At 45.8% G+C, this 17,806-nt stretch overlaps 1 protein-coding gene across 1 annotated transcript; it reads right to left on the bottom strand.

Moving 5' to 3' along the window:
* Positions 1 to 284: 284 nt before the first annotated feature.
* Positions 285 to 5,028, bottom strand: LOC129713556 (hydroxylysine kinase-like). Its single transcript, XM_055662694.1, is given in 6 exon segments — positions 285 to 1,484; positions 3,033 to 3,216; positions 4,172 to 4,311; positions 4,474 to 4,817; positions 4,819 to 4,988; positions 4,990 to 5,028. Coding segments are annotated over 6 exon segments (1,353 nt in total). The 3' UTR covers positions 285 to 1,008.
* Between the last annotated feature and the right edge of the window lie 12,778 nt (positions 5,029 to 17,806).

Genomic DNA, 17,806 nt, shown 5'->3' on the forward strand with positions numbered 1-17,806 from the left:
GACTATCCCAACGTTTAAGGAACAGTTAGACAGGTACATGGATAGAACAAGTTTGGAAGAGACTGTGCAAAGGATAGTGCACAACAAAGGTGCCTGCATGGAGTTGAAGTGGAAGAAGATGAATGAACTTTGACATTACATGAGGAAAGAAAAACGTGGCCAAATGGCAATGAAGAAGAAATTCTCCGAACTGCTTTGCAATGTGTACATCGTATGTGAACTGGTCTTCAAAGAGCATTTCACAACAGATCTTTGGGTGAAGATTCAGCTATTGACATTGTAAATCAACATGTGGAGGCGTTTTGGTGCAATTTCAATCCCATTCATGTACAAATTGTAGATCATTTACAAACACAAACCTGACAGAAAATTACCCACTATGTAATTGGGAATGGTATGAGGTTTGGAGATTAGTTCCCAGATTTGTGTTCCAGTATGTGCAGGACAATTAGACAGAGGATAGTGAGACTATTTACCAGGCATCACATCTCATGATGGTTGGCTGCACCGTTTCAGGTCCACGCAGGGGAAGCTCTAGACTGGGACTCAGTGATTGTAGAGAGGTTCACACTTGGACTGTTGATTCAGTTACAGTCGAAAATGTGAATGAAAGATGGCCAGCGAAAAACATAATCCAGAGAGCAGTGCTGAAGAACTATATACCTCTTAGTTGATGCTTGGACTATCCTTGATTGGACTTTGCTGCCTTTACCTTACATTAAACGTTATTCCCTTATTAAGTATCTATACACTGTAAATGGGTCAATTGTAATCATGTATTGACTTTCTGCTGACTAGTTAGCATGCAGCAAAAGCTTTTCACTGTACCTCGGTATAGGTGACAATAAACTAAACTAAACTAAAGGATGCCAGTGAAAAATGACAAAATCCATCTGGATATAATTTCAAATGGTAGGAATATTTCTCGATTGTGTTTTAATCTTTCTTTCAAATATGGATGTTGTGGGAGAGGCAATGATACTCCGGCACTGAGAACCAATGGAGGTTTCACAGGGTGAGGTAGGACTTGGCCGTCTCAAACCAAATCTTCTCCACTGCTTCTTTTCCTAGCTCCCAGAGTTGGTGCAAATGCTTCCAGCCAGTTCTTGTTGCGATCTGTAGGTACTCTTCATTGTCTGGGTAACGCAGAATATTATATGTCCCTAAAACCAACGCCTGGGAAAACCTGCAAAGAACCAGCAAATACAAGGCATCCCTTTCCTGGAGAGTTAAAGGGATCACACTCTCGAAACCTGCGAGAATATGGCCTCCAACATGCAGGGGGTCTTCGCTGTCCAGCATGAGGTGCATTATGCAGATGGCCAAGTCATACACATAGTAACCACAAGCCGTGTCGCCAAAGTCCAGGATGCCAGAAATCTCCAGTTCCTGCTGCATGTGACCTGCTACGTTGCAGCAATCAGCTGATGAATGAAGAGGCTGCACAAGAATGTTGGTGTGGCTGAAGTCCCCGTGAATAATACCTGTTGGACATACAAATGTTGCAACATTTTACCATCTATACACAACTAAAACTCTAATCTTGATATCTTCCGGTTTGCACGGTCTTTCTATTTGCGCAAAAAAGGTACGCGATAGTGCTACGATTTTCTGCCAACTCACTCACCGTTCTCCTGTGCTGTGAGTGTACCGTTGCGTTCCGATCGGTGGCATAATGTAAAAGTTAGTGAGGTTTAAAAATCTTAAAAATCGCGCATCCGCAGATCGATCTCCTCTCCTGCCAGTCAGCGCCGCGCGGATTAGTCTCTTCTCCTGTCACTCCCCGGGATAGAAACATAGAAACATAGAAAATAGGTGCAGGAGTAGGCCATTCGGTCCTTCGAGCCTGCACCGCCATTTGATATGATCATGGCTGATCATCCAACTCAGTATCCCATCCCTGCCTTCTCTCCATACCCCCTGATCCCTTTAGCCCCAAGGGCCACATCTAACTCCCTCTTAAATATAGCCAATGAACTGGCCTCAACTACCTTCTGTTGCAGAGAATTCCACAGATTCGCCACTCTCTGTGTAAAAAATGATTTCCTCATCTCGGTCCTAAAAGTCTTCCCTCTTATCCTTAAACTGTGACCCCTAGTTCTGGACTTCCCCAACATCGGGAATAATCTTCCTGCATCTAGCCAGTCCAACCCCTTAAGAATTTTGTAAGTTTCTATAAGATCCCCCCCTCAGTCTTCTGAATTCCAACGTGTACAAGCCGAGTCTATCCAGTCTTTCCTCATATGAAAGTCATCCCAGGAATCAGTCTGGTGAACCTTCTCTGTACTCCCTCTATGGCAAGAATGTCTATCCTCAGATTAGGGGACCAAAACTGTATGCAATACTCCAGGTGTGGTCTCACCAAGACCCTGTACAACTGCAGTAGAACCTCCCTGCTCTTATACTCAAATATGGTCCAACTCATCCTGCACCATCGCATCTTTACTGGAGCTGAGGGACGCTCTGGATGGCCAACGGAGGTCTCCAACCGGACGCAATTTCGGAGGGACCGTAAATGGCCCGGCCCAGCCCAGCACATCGCCGGCACGGCACGCCCTGGCCTAGGCCAACCCAGCCTGGCCGACGCAGAGTCGACGATGTTTCCAACGTCGCCAAATGGAAAGCGTAGACTCTGATCCCGGCAGAGGAGAATGACCATCGACCAGCGCCCAGCAATTGTTTGGCAATGTAACTGCTGTGCCACCACCATACCCCAACTGTGATTAAAATGCACATCAATCAATAAGCAAGATCCAACTGTGGAAAGTTCCCTTTGCCTTCTTATATCTTGAAGTGGGATCTGCTATGATTGAAAATAATAGTAATGGTATTGGTTGTTGATTGAAATGGGTGGGAACAGACCAGCTAGTTCTATGAGCACCACAGCCAATATTCCATTCCATTGTGCACTATGTGTCAGAAGGTGAAGCGGGTGTACCATGGCCCACTAATACCTCTATTTGTTCACAACTCTCCATCTGATCTGAAATGTCATTCTGTTACCCTCATGATCAAGAAAGATAGGCACTTACTTTTATGAAAGTTGTTGATATTTGGAAGTATCTTCTTCATAAATTGCTGAAAAATTTGCTCCACAATTTGGCAATCGCTGGTATTCTTCACTGCGGACAGGTACTTGTGCAGCTGGTGAGTGTTTGAAAGGTTCCAGATGTCAGAATCTCGCTGCAGACTCTTAATGTTGGGGTGCTTGAATTCCTAATAATTGGACAAGTCCGTTAAGCTCAACCATCACCAGTGCAGTTTTGAGGTAACGTCAAGAGAATTGTCAAGAAATGTTTTCTTTCTATTAAAACTTAACAACAACCAGGGTCAGATACTGACAGTAATGCCCCTGTCCCACTTAGGAAACCTGAACGGAAATCTCTGGAGACTTTGCGCCCCACCTAAGGTTTCCGTGCGGTTCCCGGAGGTTTTTGTCAGTCTCCCTACCTGCTTCCACTACCTGCAACCTCCGGCAACCACCTGCAACCTCCGGGAACCGCACGGACACCTTGGGTGGGGCGCAAAGTCTCCAGGGGTTTCCGTTCAGGTTTCCTAAATGGGACAGGGGCATTAGTCATGTTTAGAGGATAGATATTTAAAGTTGGGTCAAGATGAACAGATCAATGCACTTTAGATAATGGTGAATGTGAGGCTAACTCATTGTACACATGAACTCCCAACTATTTCTCCCTTCCCCACCCCCTATTACTTTCCATCCTCTAGCTTCACAATCTGCAACTCTTCAACCCTGCCTCACACCTGCTTTTCTCTGGCCTTTGTTCCAACCACCTGCCCATCAAAACCCCCCCTGGCCAGTGTCCACCTATTAGTTGCCACTTAGTCCCGCCCCTCCCCCTTTTCCAGCTTTCTTCCCCCCCCCCCCCCCCCATAATCAGTCTGAAGAAGGGTCTCGATCCAAAATGTCACCTTTCCTTCTCTAAAGACGCTCCCTGATCTGCTGAGCGACTCCAGCAACTTGTGACCTTTTGTGTAAATAAGAAATAAGCCTTTTAAAAAAAATTGCTTTAAAATGTACTGATTGTATCAAGATGCAAAGTAGTTCTGATCTGTCACCACAAGATGGCGCTTTAATTTGAACAACACAAGCAAACTGGTTTCAGACACGGCTTATTCAGAGAATGGCTGGAAGTTGAATAAATGGATTTACTGTCAGAGCTTTGTTAATCTGAGCAAGTGTTCGGCCAATTTTGTACAGGATCCGTGGGTCTGCAGAGATCCCCAGTAGTTGAGTTCCTGGCAGGTAGGTCAACAATCGGACCATGTAGTTCTTATATTCTTCACCACAACCTTCAATATAAAGAACACAGTTTTCTTGTCATGTACTCTGTCTTATCCTTCTGAAGCTGAAAATATGTTTCTGATTAGTTCTAGTATTTTCAGAGAATTATGAAAATCTGGACAATCGTCAAACATCAGAAAATGCAGAGAAACCAAATGAATGAAACTCACTGATTGTCTCCAGGGACAGAATCTTGCCATCAATGGTTGGGATTGGTGTGGTTGTAGGAAAACCTTTCTGGTTTAGGAACATCATGACTCGCGTTTGTACTTCCACCAAATCAGCGTATTGGCTGTCGTCAGTGTTCAGAACCTTGAGGACGTAGCTCTCCCCGTGATCTCCACCTTCCTGGGTCTCGCACACCAGGACGTGGAAGTTCTGGTCCATGTAACTGGGCAGTGGTTTGACTTTTGAAACCTTCAGGCCGTACAACCGTCCGACCAACTCCACCACCTGGGCCTCACTCAGTGAGGGTCTGATTACAGTAGCTTCATCGGAGTCAGTCATCTGAAAGAGGAGAAGAATGAAACACATTAAATAAGTGAATGTCACACTCTGTGAAAACTGCAAGGTTAGGATAGCTGTGCAGCACAACAACCTTTAGGCATTCATTGACGCACATCAATGTCCCTGATAGGTACTCATTGACGTACCCCAATGTTTTGGGATTGACGCACACTACATGGTTCATGATATTGAAAATTAAATAAAGGATTAAATAGCATGTAGGTTTACTTGCATTAATGTTATTGCATTTGTATATCAATGTTTTGGGAACGTATTGTTATTGATGATAAGAAACTAGAAAGTGCACATAATTCCAAGGGTCAAAATCTGTGTAAAAAGTTAACCGTTCTGATTGTAATTTCAGAGTCCAGTGACTGGGACAGCGCTGCTCTCCTTGTATACAAGTAAATGAAGTGTGATGTCTAACCTTTAGTTCCACTATACGGGAGAACAACTGAACCGATCACTGGAACGCAGATTTCTTCCTGTGTAGAGTAGTTGAAGTACGCCATCACATTCGTAGCCATGAGAGATATTGGGGACAATTGCAGCGCCAGACCGGGAAGAGCAATTGCGATGGGTGGTTTGGTTAAGGGCTTGACCCACTTGGACGACCTCATCCATGAGTTAAGAAGACACTAGACGAATTTAAAAAATGTCAAGGTTGTGTTGACTCACAAAAATAAAATACCTTCTATGACCTCCTACGACTATGTCTACGACCTCCTATGACCCCCCTCGACCTCAGTCTTCCACAACTACGACTAGCTATGAGTGGAAAATGATCACATGATAAAATGATGTCATGTTTGCATTTTTTTTCTCGGGCCAGTTACCGACCTACGACTATCTACCATCACGACCTACCCACGACCTACCCACGACCTACCACGACCTACCCACGACCTACCCACGACCGACCCACGACCTACCACCACGACCTACCACCCACGACCTACCCACGACCTACCATGTAAAAACGACCTACCAGAGCTTTGTTAACTCAAGTGTTCGCCAATTTGTAAGGTCCGGGGTCTGCAGGATCCCCTAATGAGTTCCTGGCAGGTAGGTCAACAATCGGGGGGGCATGTAGTTCGTGTATATTCTTCACCACAACCTTCAATATAACGCCTACCCGACCATTTTTTTTACCATGGACATTTTTACCCGACAGATGAGTAAAAAACGCCGCAACCTACGACCTACCCACGAGTACCGGAGACCACTCACGTCATTGTTTTTACTTGAGGAAGAGTTAACTACGACACATCGTTACCGACCACGCCCTAAAAGTTAACCGTTCCCAAGACTGGGACAGCGCTGGTATACAAGTAAATGAAGTGTTAATCGGTTAGCCTCCTATAGGCCGACCTCCCACCAACCTTTTTTTTACCCATGGTGACCACGAAGTAGATGTAAAAAACGCCGCAACCTACTTTAGGCCACGAGTACGCGGAGACCACTCACGAGCTTGAGGAAGAATTACGAAGACTTCCAACGACCTCCCACGCCCTCGTGGTGACCATGTTGCGAGTATGCGTCAAGGGCAAACTCGGCGGGGGTCGCCAATTAGGTCGTGGAAGTGGGACAGGGCCTTTAAGGATCAAGGTCCTGTTAGAGCCACAAGCGTCGAGGTTGCAGTCTTTGACTATCTATCTGTGCGCTGTGTCCAGTGTGAGTGTGAATGAATATGATTGTAACTAAAATGGCCCAGTCTCCCCAAGGGGACGCTAACAGCTATAAACAAAAATTGTGGAGTTTAGTATCTTGAGACAAATTCTAATATTGTAGTATTAATTAGTTATGATGAATTGGCAGTGTTTCAAGCTTTTTACTCAGGCACAGTGTTTGTGTGGTATTGGAGTGGAGTATTTCACTAAAAACTGAACATATGAGAACTAGCAAAACAAAACAAAAACGATGGAATTCAACTAAAAACTTACACACAGAACACAGTGAACACACTGCTGAGAAAACATTCCTCCTTATAAGTGTGGGATGATTAGGATATATTAAGTGCTTCCATGTCATAAAGGGATTTTCACAGTTCTGTTTGGGATCTTGTTGCCTGTGGCCTTGAATTTGCACACTGTTCTTTACCACTGTGTTCAACTGACTTATTTTCAGACATTTAACCACTTTTTGAGTGAACCAACCCCATCAATTCTCTGCAAACTCCTACAATTTGTAATTTGCAGATCGATCTGCCCCATCTGTCCCCCTAGCTGAACATGAAGCACGGGCACCCCTTCAACAGCGTACACGTCAATCCGCAGGGGATCCGTTTTTATAATCCAATCCTATAATAAATCAGAATTTGGAATTTGAGGTTTGGAAATTGTTGGACTACTCTAGTATTATTAATATTTTACATTTTCACACTCAGTCACAGTCATAGCATGGAAAGGCCCTTCAGCCCAATTCATCAATGCTGACCAAGGTATCTTTTGCTCGTCCCATTGTCGTCACCATGCAACTGAACTCTGACAATTTGCATTCTTTCCCCAAACACACTTTAATTACCTGTGCCCAAGGTGAGCAGCACAGTTCAGTTTCCGCACTGCTCTAAAATTCAGCTCGCAAACATCTGCCTTTACACAGATATTGACCGATTTAAATTTTGTCCACTTTCTAATTCCTTAGGTGTAAGGAAAAATATGAGATGCTGTTCCTCCAATTTGCGTTTAGCCTCACTCTGAAAAATGGAGGAGACCTAGGACGGAAAGGTCTGTGTAGGATGTCAGGGTTATGGAGAGAAGGCAGGACAATGGGGTTGAGAGGGAAAGAGAGACCATGAGTAGATTTGATGGGCAGAATGGCCTAATTCTGCTCCCATAACTTATGTACTTAGGTTCACTGTCAAATACTGCCAGCTCTTTGAAAGAACTATCTGATCATTCCCACTCTTAAACTTTCTCCAAATATCACTGTAAATATTAATGTTGATTTGCATCAGAAAGAAATACATGCTGTCACCTAGCTGATAGTAGAAGCTCAGGATATCTCAAACTGTTTTACAGACAACAGCCAATAATGTACTTCTTAAGTGTGGTTATTTTGTAGAATGGGGTGTGTCGCTGTGAGTGTGTCACTTTGAGTGTGTCACTGAGTGTATCACTGTGTGGTGTGTCACTGAGTGTATCACTGGGTGGTGCATCACCGAGCGTTGTATCACTGTGAGTGGGGTACAGTGCAGAATGGGGTACAGTAGCTGTGTGTGTCACTCAGCGGGCAGATTGCAATCGGACGTCCTCACTCCACCAGTTAGCTCTCTGATGAAACGCCCCCTACTGCACGCTCACGAATGTAACATGAGACCACGTGCTTTGACGGAACCGAATAAACCAGTTAGCTGGTTACTGTTATGCTGCCTTTAGTAGAGTTACTTCTATTTTTCTCTTAGATCAGCCTGTGGTGTCTTAAAAGTCACTTTGCGGAGCCAGAAGCAGCTAACCTGAAATGGGGCCATGCGTTTGGTTGGTGGCTCTGTTCCTCCTCTCCTGCTGCATAACAGGTGAGAATGATGCCAGTGTATTTTTCACAGCTTCTGGCTGCATCTCTGTGAGGGAGTGTAAAACCTGAACAATAGTATTTGTATTAGAGTCTTTGATGTTGCAGTTTAATTGCGGGCAATTGGTTAAAAATTGGCACAGGTGAGGTTATAGTTTTTAGTTCTTTATAAGATGTTATTTTTTTTAGTTTAGTTTAGTTTAGTTTATTGTTTGCAGTGAGAAGCTCTTTTGTTGCATGCTATCCAGCTAGTGGAAAGATTATGTGGAAAGACCACAGTGTACTGATACAGGATAAAGGGAATAATGTTTAGTGCAAGATAAAGTCCAGTAAAGTCCGATTAAAGATAGTCCTAGGGTCTCCAATGAGGTGAATGGTAGCTGAGGACCGCTCTCTAGTTGGTGATAGAATGGTTCAGTTGCCTGATAAAAGCTGGGAAGAAACTGCCCCTGAATCTGGAGGTGTGCGTTTTCACACTTCTGTACCTCTTGCCCGATGGGAGAGGGGAGAAGAGGGGAGAAGAGGGAGTGACTGAGGTGAGACTGGTCCTTGATTATGTTGCTGGCCTTGCTGAGGCAGCGTGAGGTGTAGAAGGAGTCAATGGAATGGAGGTTGGATGTGATTTTGTCACAGTCAATGGGTGAGGTATTTTTGAAAGGACGATAGTGTTAAAATATATATTCTCATTCCATATGAGATTATGAGATTTCATAATCATAGATAGATTATCTACCTAGATCTTTTTTTTAAATATGTGTTAAAAAGTATGTTTTAGTGTTCCTTGGTTTGTGTTATGTGGGGGGTGGGGTGGGGATGAATGGAAACTTTTTCTTCAATCTCTTACCTCGACGGAGATGCAATTTTTTCCCGTTTCGTATCTCTGTCCGCACTGCGGCCTAACATCGCGGAGTTGGCGGCCTTTCCTGGAGACCGATCCAGCGCTCCACGCCGCGGGAGTCTGCGGGATTTTAACATCGCGGAGCTTGTGATCCCTTTGCCTGGGATCGAGGTTCCAACCGCAGGGCCTGTGGACTTTAACATCGTGAAGCCCGCGGTCTCTGGTAAGAAGAGGCCGACTCGGGAGCTCCATGCCGCGGAGAGAGTTTCAACCGCCACACGCAGGCGTTTCGATCACCCCGACGGGGGCTTCGACCACTGGTTGCGGGGGCTTTGATCGCCCCGACTGCGGACTGCGGGAGAACAAAGAGGAAGATGATTGCCGTCCATCACAGTGAGGAATGTGGAATCCACTGTGGTGGATGTTTATGTTAACTTTTATGTGGTTGTGTGTCTTGTTGCTTTTCACTTAGTATGGCTGGATGGCTACAGTCAAATTTCACTGTACCTTAACTGGTACATGTGACAATAAACTGACTTTGAAACCTTGAAATCTTGAATCGAATCTACAGGGAGATTGGTGTGTACATGTGATGGGGATAGAGTCTTTAGTAGAAGCAGGGTGGGAAGAAGTGTAGTCTAGATAGCTGTGGGAGTCAGTGGGTTTATAATAGATGTCAGTTGATAGTCTATCTTCTGTGATGGATGGATGGACTGCTCTAAATCGACGTCGAGGTGAGATTGATCCCTACTGCTAGAGTCTGAGAGAAGGCTCTGGTCTGTGTGGTGTGTGGGTGCCCGACCAATGCGGGTTCCTCCCTGCACTCTGGAATGCTGGGGCAGCTGCCCACAACTTCCCCACTGTGAAGCTGAGAACACAATAGCACAAGGACCAAAGTTCCTCTCAATCTCAAGCAGGATTGTCAACCTCAAAAAAAAGAAGTTCCTGTCATTCACAGAAACAAGGAACTACAGATCTACATCCCCTTTGCCCTGTTTTCACACCTTCACACCTCCTTATCTATCTAAGGTACACAAAAAAGCTGGAGAAACTCAGCGGGTGCAGCAGCATCTATGGAGCGAAGGAAATAGGCAACGTTTCAGGCCGCCGAAACCCTTCTTCAGACTGATCAGGGGTTGGGGGGGGGGGGGGGGGGGGAACAAGAAAGGAAAAAGGAGGAGGAGCCAGAAGGCTGGGGGATGGGAGGAGACAGCAGGGGGACTGAGGAAGGGGATGAGAAGGCAAGGACTAACAACACTGGGAGAATTTGATGTTCATGCGCCCAGGATGCAGACTCCCCAAGCGGAATATGAGGTGCTGTTCCTCCAATTTCCGGTGTTGCTCGCTGTGGCCATGGAGCTCTCTCTATTGCATCGATCTCTACAAAGCTGAGGCCACGCACCAACTCTCGGACACCTCCTCCTACTTACCCCTGGACCATGACCCCACTGACGAGCACCAGCCCACCATCTCCAGCACCATCACCGATTTCATCAACTCCAACGCCCTACCCGACCGAGCCTCCAACCTCATCGTTCCCCAGCCCCGCACGGCCCGATTTTACCTTCTCTCCAAAATCCACAAACCTGACTGTCCCGGAAGACCCATTGTCTCTGCCTGTTCGTGCCCCACCGAACTCATTTCCAAATACCTTGACTCCATCCCAACCCCCTTGGTTAAATCCTTCCCACCTATGTTCAAGATGCCTCAGACACTCTCCGTCGTCTCCGTGCATTCCATTCTCTAAGCCCTCACCCCCTCATCTTCACCATGGACGTCCAGTCACTCTACACCTCCATCCCCCACCAGGATGGCCTCAAAGCCCTCCGGTTCTTCCTCGACCAGAGGAGCAACCTATACCCAGCCACTGACACTCTCCTCCGCCTAGCGGAGCTGGTCCTCACCCTCAATAACTTCACGTTCGACTCCTCCCATTTCCTCCAAATACAAGGCGTAGCTATGGGCACACGCATGGGCCCCAGCTATGCCTGCCTCTTTGTCGGTTACGTTGAGCAATCCTTGATCAATACATACCAGGGCCCCATCCTCGACCTCTACCTCTGCTATATCGACGACTGCTTTGGTGTCACCTCCTGCACTCACACACAACTGACTGACTTCATCCTTTTGCACCACTAACTTCCATCCGGCACTCAAATACACCTGGACCATTTCCAACACTTCCCTACCATTCCTTGACCTCACTATCTCCATTGCAGGTGATAGACTTCTGACCGATATCCACTATAAACCCACTGACTCCCATGGCTATCTGGACTACACATCTCCCACTCTGCCCCCTGTAAAGACTCCATCCCCTACTCCCAATTCCTCCGTCTACACCGCATCTGCTCCACGGATGAGTCGTTCCACAACAGGGCATCTGAAATGTCCTCATTATTCAGTGAACGGGGGTTCCCCTCCTCCACCATAGATGAGGCTCGCACCAGGGTCTCTTCCATACCCCGCAACACTGCTCTCTCTCCCCATCCCCCCACTCGCAACAAGGGCAGAGCCCCCTAGTCCTCACCTTTCACCCCACCAGCCGTCACATACAACAAGTAATCCTCCGTCAGTTTCGCCACCTCCAACGTGACCCCACCACTCGCCACATCTTCCCATCTCCCCCCATATCTGCCTTCCGCAAAGACCGCTCCCTCCATAACTCCCTTGTCAATTCTTCCCTTCCCTCTCGTACCACCCCCTCCCTGGGCACTGGGGGGGTTGTTGTTTCCAATCAGTTTGTGGTATTGGTGACTCCAGTTAAATGCTGCATACTGTGTCCTGTACTGTAACTGGGAAATGTGTTCTATGCTCGGGCCCTGTAACTGGGAATAAAAATCACAAATCTGCAGAAATTTGAAATAAAAAACAGATTTTATGGAAACACTCAACAGGTCGGGCTGTATCTGTGGAAGGGAAAGCAAAATGCTGCCTGACCTGCTAAGTGTTTCCAACGGTTTCTCAACGACTTCTCCCGCCCGAGTTGCGGGGTTGAGGATGACCTGGAGCGGGACCTTACATCGCCCGGCGCGACATTAACGGCCGCGGGACTTGCTAGCGCCCGCCGGGGGGCTCCAACATCATGACCTGGAGTGTGGCCTTGCATCGCCCAGCGCAGCTTTAAAGGCTGCGGGACTTATTTACCATTGCCCGCCGGGGGCTTTGACTCTGACATCAGGAGGAGAATGGGGAGTGCAGGGGAGAGATAAGACTTTGCCTTCCATCACAGTGAGGAGGAGATTCGCAGTGATGGATGTTTGTGTAAATTGTGTTGTGTCTTGGTTCTTTACTTGTTTGTATGACTGCAGAAACCAAATTTTGTTTGAACCTCAATGAGGTTCAAAAGACAACAAATAAATTGTATCATTAATGTAACAGGGGGTTCAGACTGCTCACTTGCAGTTTTGTCTAGAGACTGTAGAGACTCTGCCATTATGGACCTCTGTATCAAGCTGTATGCGAATGTAACTCCTGTCCCCAGACCTCTGAGCCTCACTTACTCACCGTGTGGGTGCAGGTAGCAGATAGCTAGCAAAGTGTGGAATGTGCCAGTGAGTGGTTGTGCATAAGGTCACAAGTGATAGGAGCAGAATTAGGCCATTTGGCCCATCAGGTCTACTCCTCCATTCAATCATGGCTGATCTATCTCTTCCTTCTAACCACGGTGCCAGAGGCCTCAGCTAATTGTCCAGCATGGGGAAAGTATACACATATTACATGGTGCACGACCCAGGGGAGTGCACAGATTGCAAGCATTTCTCTGTTGTTGCTAGTAGTTGATTCAGAGACACACAAAATCACGGTGAACTTGTAACAGCTTATAGAGCCAAAGCCTCACTGGTGCATCAGAGACCTAGGTTCAACCCTGACCTTGAATGCTGCATGTGTGGATAATAATTGGAGTGACATCCAAAAGGTCTGGAAAAAACGTTGGCCTGGCATTACCAAATGTACAAGGGTGCCAGATGATCAAAGTTTTAGTGTAGTCCCCATTTCACTTGGGCAGAGAAGACACCAGCCATATACCGGCACCGAATGATGAAGATGTGTAAAGAGATACATTGAATGGAGATTACTGTGCAATTGTAGGGAAGGAGGATCACATTACATTGAAGGCCACCTTGTTCATTGGGAAATGGAGAATGTTGACCAACATGTCCTAGAACAGGATATACATTTGGACGTATCTCAAACGCTTTCCCTTGAGGTGAAGATAAATAGTGCTGGCTACCTATGTATAATAGGCTGATGAGTTAGAGGCTGCTGGGCTGAAATGCCATGGATCCAGTTATCTATCATGATGATGGACTGGATGGTTACTGCACAGAAGGAGGCCATTTTCTCATCATCCCTACTAGAGCAACCTTTTAGTTCCATGCAATGGTTCTTTAGTTTAGTTTAGTTTTGTTTATTGCCACATGTATCAAGGTACGGTGAAAAGCTTTTGTTCCGTGCTAACCAGTCAGTGGAAAGACAGTACATGATTGCAATCGTGCCATTTACAGTGTACAGATAGGTGATACAGGGAATAACGTTTAGTGCAAGCTAAAGTCCAGTAAAGTTCAATCCAAAATAGTCCGAGGGTCTCCAATGAGGTAGATAGTAGCTCAGGATCGCTCTCTAGTTGTTGGTAGGATAGTTGAGTTGCCTGATAACTGCTGGGAGGGAACTGGCCCTGAATCTGGAGGTGTGAGCTTTCACACTTTTATACCTTTTGCCCAATGATAAGAGGGGGGATGTGAGAGTGGCCGGGGTGCGACTTGTCCTTGATTATGCTGGTGGTCTTGCCGAGACAGCTTGGGGTGTAAACAGAGTGAATGGAAGGGAGGTTGGTTTGTGTGATGGTCTGGGCTGCATCCATAATTCTCTGAAATTTCTTGCCGTATTGAATGGAGCTGTTCCCAATCCATGCTGTGATGCATCCCGATAAAATGCTTCCTACGGCACCTCTGTAGTTGGTGAGAGTTGTTGGGGACATGCCGAACTAAGGAAGAAGAGGCGCTTTTTCCGTAGCCTCACAAATATGGCGACTTCCCTCAAAGAACATAAAAGAACCACATGTTCCTGACTCCAATCAAATGCTGCAATTTTTTTTATCCATGTGCCACTTAATTCTCTTCCTCTTTCCTTTAAACCTAGAACCTCTAGTCCTCGCCCCTTACATCTAGTAATGCTCTTCTATTCGCCAGTGTGTGCTGATCCATATCAACATCTGTCAAAGCTCCCCTCAGTTTTCTCTTCTCCATAGAAAACAGTCCAGCCTCTGTATCCTGTCCTTGTAACTAGACCCTCAACTTAGGAATCAATACTGTAAATTGTCTCTGAACTTCTCCCTAACTTCTTACCAACTTCTTGTTGTGACCAAAATTGAACACAATACTCTGGTTGAGTCCAGCTGCGTTTTATACTTCTGCTTTTATACTCTGCCTTTTTTAATGAAGCCCAGATTTGTACCCCCTGTCCTCCTGCCCAGCCACTTTCAGGGACATACACCATACTCACTCCAGCAGTTTGTGTCCTTTTGTGTATTAACCAGAATCTGCTGTCCCTGCTTTCCGCAAGAGAACATGCAAATTTTACTTCGGAGTCACGTGAGTGACTACGTGAAGAAGAACCCCGCCAGGACGCATGCGTGTCATATCGCTACACGCATCGCAACGAGTCAAAGCAGGGGGGACGACGTTCCCCTTAGCGGCAGAATTTGAAAGCCGGGAACAGCAGGTAAAGAGACTCTGCGTTCCTTCCACTTACCTTACAGGTGGAGACATGGACCAGATCCACGAAGGCTGCGATAAAGCTGGTGGGGGAGAACCGCGGAGTTGCGGGCAGCCAGCAGCAGCAGCCAACGGCACGCCAATCTCCCGTAATGGGAACAGCAGTGCCCGACTTCGCTCCCGCACCGGCCACGGCCGGGCGGTAGAGCGAAGCAAAACACTAACAGAGTCGTTGACTCCGATGAGTCCGACTCTGAATAGCCGCGAGCGGCCAGTGCCGAAAGAAAAGGTTACAGCCTTAATGGAGGCTTGCAGCAAAATCATTGACATCACAAAACCATCCATCAGACTGGTGGCAAGAATAATTGGCATTATAGTGGCTGCGTTTCCAGCCACACAAATCGGACCTTTACTTTATCAAAAATTACAGAGGGCTAAAATACGAGCACTCAGAAAATTATGGTGGTCATTTTGACAGACCAATGAAGCTATCAACAGAGGCCATAATGGACCTAAAATGGTGGAAAGATGACATTAGGCATTGTTCCAAACCAAACATTATCAGCTACCCGTCTATGGAACTACAAACTGATGCCAGTGCACTTGGATGGGGTGCTACCAATTCCATCTCCAGCTGTGGGGAAGATGGAATGCACAGGAGGCATCATTTTATAAACTACCTGGGAAGGCATTTAAGTGCATTCCATGGCACTTAAGTCATATTGTTCTGGGCAAATCACCAGCATGTTAGACTACAAATTGACAACACCACCGTGGTAGCATATAGCAACCATATGGGTGGAAACAAATCAACATTATGTGACAATCTGGCCAACACAATTTGGCAATAGTGTATCCAGAGAGAGATATTTGGATATCAGCTACCTACTTACCAGGTAAACTAAATTTAGTGGCAGACAACAGGTCATGCAAATTCAATGAAAACACTGAATTCTGTTGGATAAAAATGTATTTGCTGAAATTACAGCACGGTATGGAACACCAGATATCGACCTATTCGCATCCAGGCCCACACCAGCTATCGAATTATGTTCATGGGAACCAGAACCTGGGGCAGTGGCAACAGATGCATTTTCGCTGCATTGGGGGATTGTTTATTTATGCATTCCCTCCTTTCTGCCTCATCTGTCGGGTATTTAGGAATATACAGCAAGACTGGTATTTTGATAGTACCCGATTGGCCTACTCAACCATGGGTCCCGGTGATACTCGACATGGTATTAGAACCATGCATCACCATCCATCATAGACCTAATTTACTAGTTCATCCCGCAACAAGGGGAAGTTACCCATGTCATAATTATATAAACCTATTAATTTGTAGCGTTTGAAAGCACCTCTACTACACCTGGGACTGACGGACGGAACAGTGGATATTATTTCAGCGGCCCACAGACAGTCCACCAAAAAACAGTACTTGGTGTCATCAAGAAATGGGAAGTACTGTCACAACAATAAACATCACCCACAGATCTATGAACATCCCGTCTGTTCTGGAATTCCTGGCAAGCCTCCATTACGATGAGAGGCTCAGTCATAGTGCCACCAACTGCGCCAGAAGTGCTCTGTCAACATACCTGTGGCAAGGAACAGAGTGGCATTCTGTTGGGACACACCCTGGTAACCAAACTCATGAGGGGGCATTTTTAATGTTAATCCCCAAGAACCAGGTACTCCCAAATATGGGATGTGAGCATTGTACTGACCATGTTAAGAAACTGGTCTCCAGCTACAGCTCTGCCCCTACAGAAACTAACTATGAAAACAGTCATGCTGATGGCCTTGGTCACGGCACAAAGGGTCCAGTCACTACAGAAACTAAGGCTGGACAACATGACTATTTCATCTGGAAATTTAACTTTTCACATCAATGAATTAGTCAAACAAAAAACAGACAGGGATCAGCAGGCCTAAAAACAGAATTCAGGGCCTACCCGACAGATGATCGTCTCTGTATTGTAACACACTTACTATTACATATGGAATATACTAAGATCATCAGAGGGAAAGAAATGTCACTTTTAATCAGCTACAAACAGCCACTCAAAACAGTGACAGTCCAGACCATCTCTAGATGGCTAAAACAGGTCCTAATAAAGGCTGGAGTAGACATACGCATTTTTAAATCTCACTCCACCAGGGCTGCAGCTACATCGGCAGTTATGAAGTTGGATGTTCCTATGGACCAAATCCTCAAGACAGCAGGATGGTCAATGGAGAAAATTTTCCAATGATTTGATAACAAACCAGTTATTGAACCTGGAACATTTGCAGAAACAATTTTAAGTTCTGTAATATAATTTACCCCATAAATAGGGGCTATACTTTGGTGCTAATATATTTATCGTTGGGTTTTCAATATCGTATTGATGTCTAATGATGTTAACACTATTCTCCCCATAATCAAGGCAAATGTGATGCATGCATGGACTCGTTTCCACGGCATGAAATCACAGAGCTTTAAAATCTTCACGTAGTCACTCACGTGACTCCGAAGTAAAATAGTAAGATTAGACGAGAACTTACCAGTTTGAAGTTTGATCATTATTTTATGAGGAATAACGTTGAGGGATTACGTGCCCTCCGCTCCCACCCTTGATCATATACTCAACTGGTATCTCTTCTCTAATCTTACTATGTTTAGTCATTACAGTTATCTGTGATTTCACACCGCTGCTTTGAAGAATGACACACATGCGTCCTGGCGGGGTTCTTCTTCACGTAATCCCTGAACGTTACTCCTCATAAAATAACGATCAAACTTCAAACTGGTAAGTTCTCGTTTAATCTTACTATCCTATATAGTTACAGTATTACAGGATTGAACCCGAGTCACTGTGAGGCAGCACCATGACTGCTGTGCCACTTTACATAAACATACACCAGTACAGGAACAGGCTTCTGATTTCT

The sequence above is a fragment of the Leucoraja erinacea genome, chromosome 36 (genome assembly GCF_028641065.1).
Source record: "Leucoraja erinacea ecotype New England chromosome 36, Leri_hhj_1, whole genome shotgun sequence".
NCBI lineage: Eukaryota > Metazoa > Chordata > Chondrichthyes > Rajiformes > Rajidae > Leucoraja > Leucoraja erinaceus.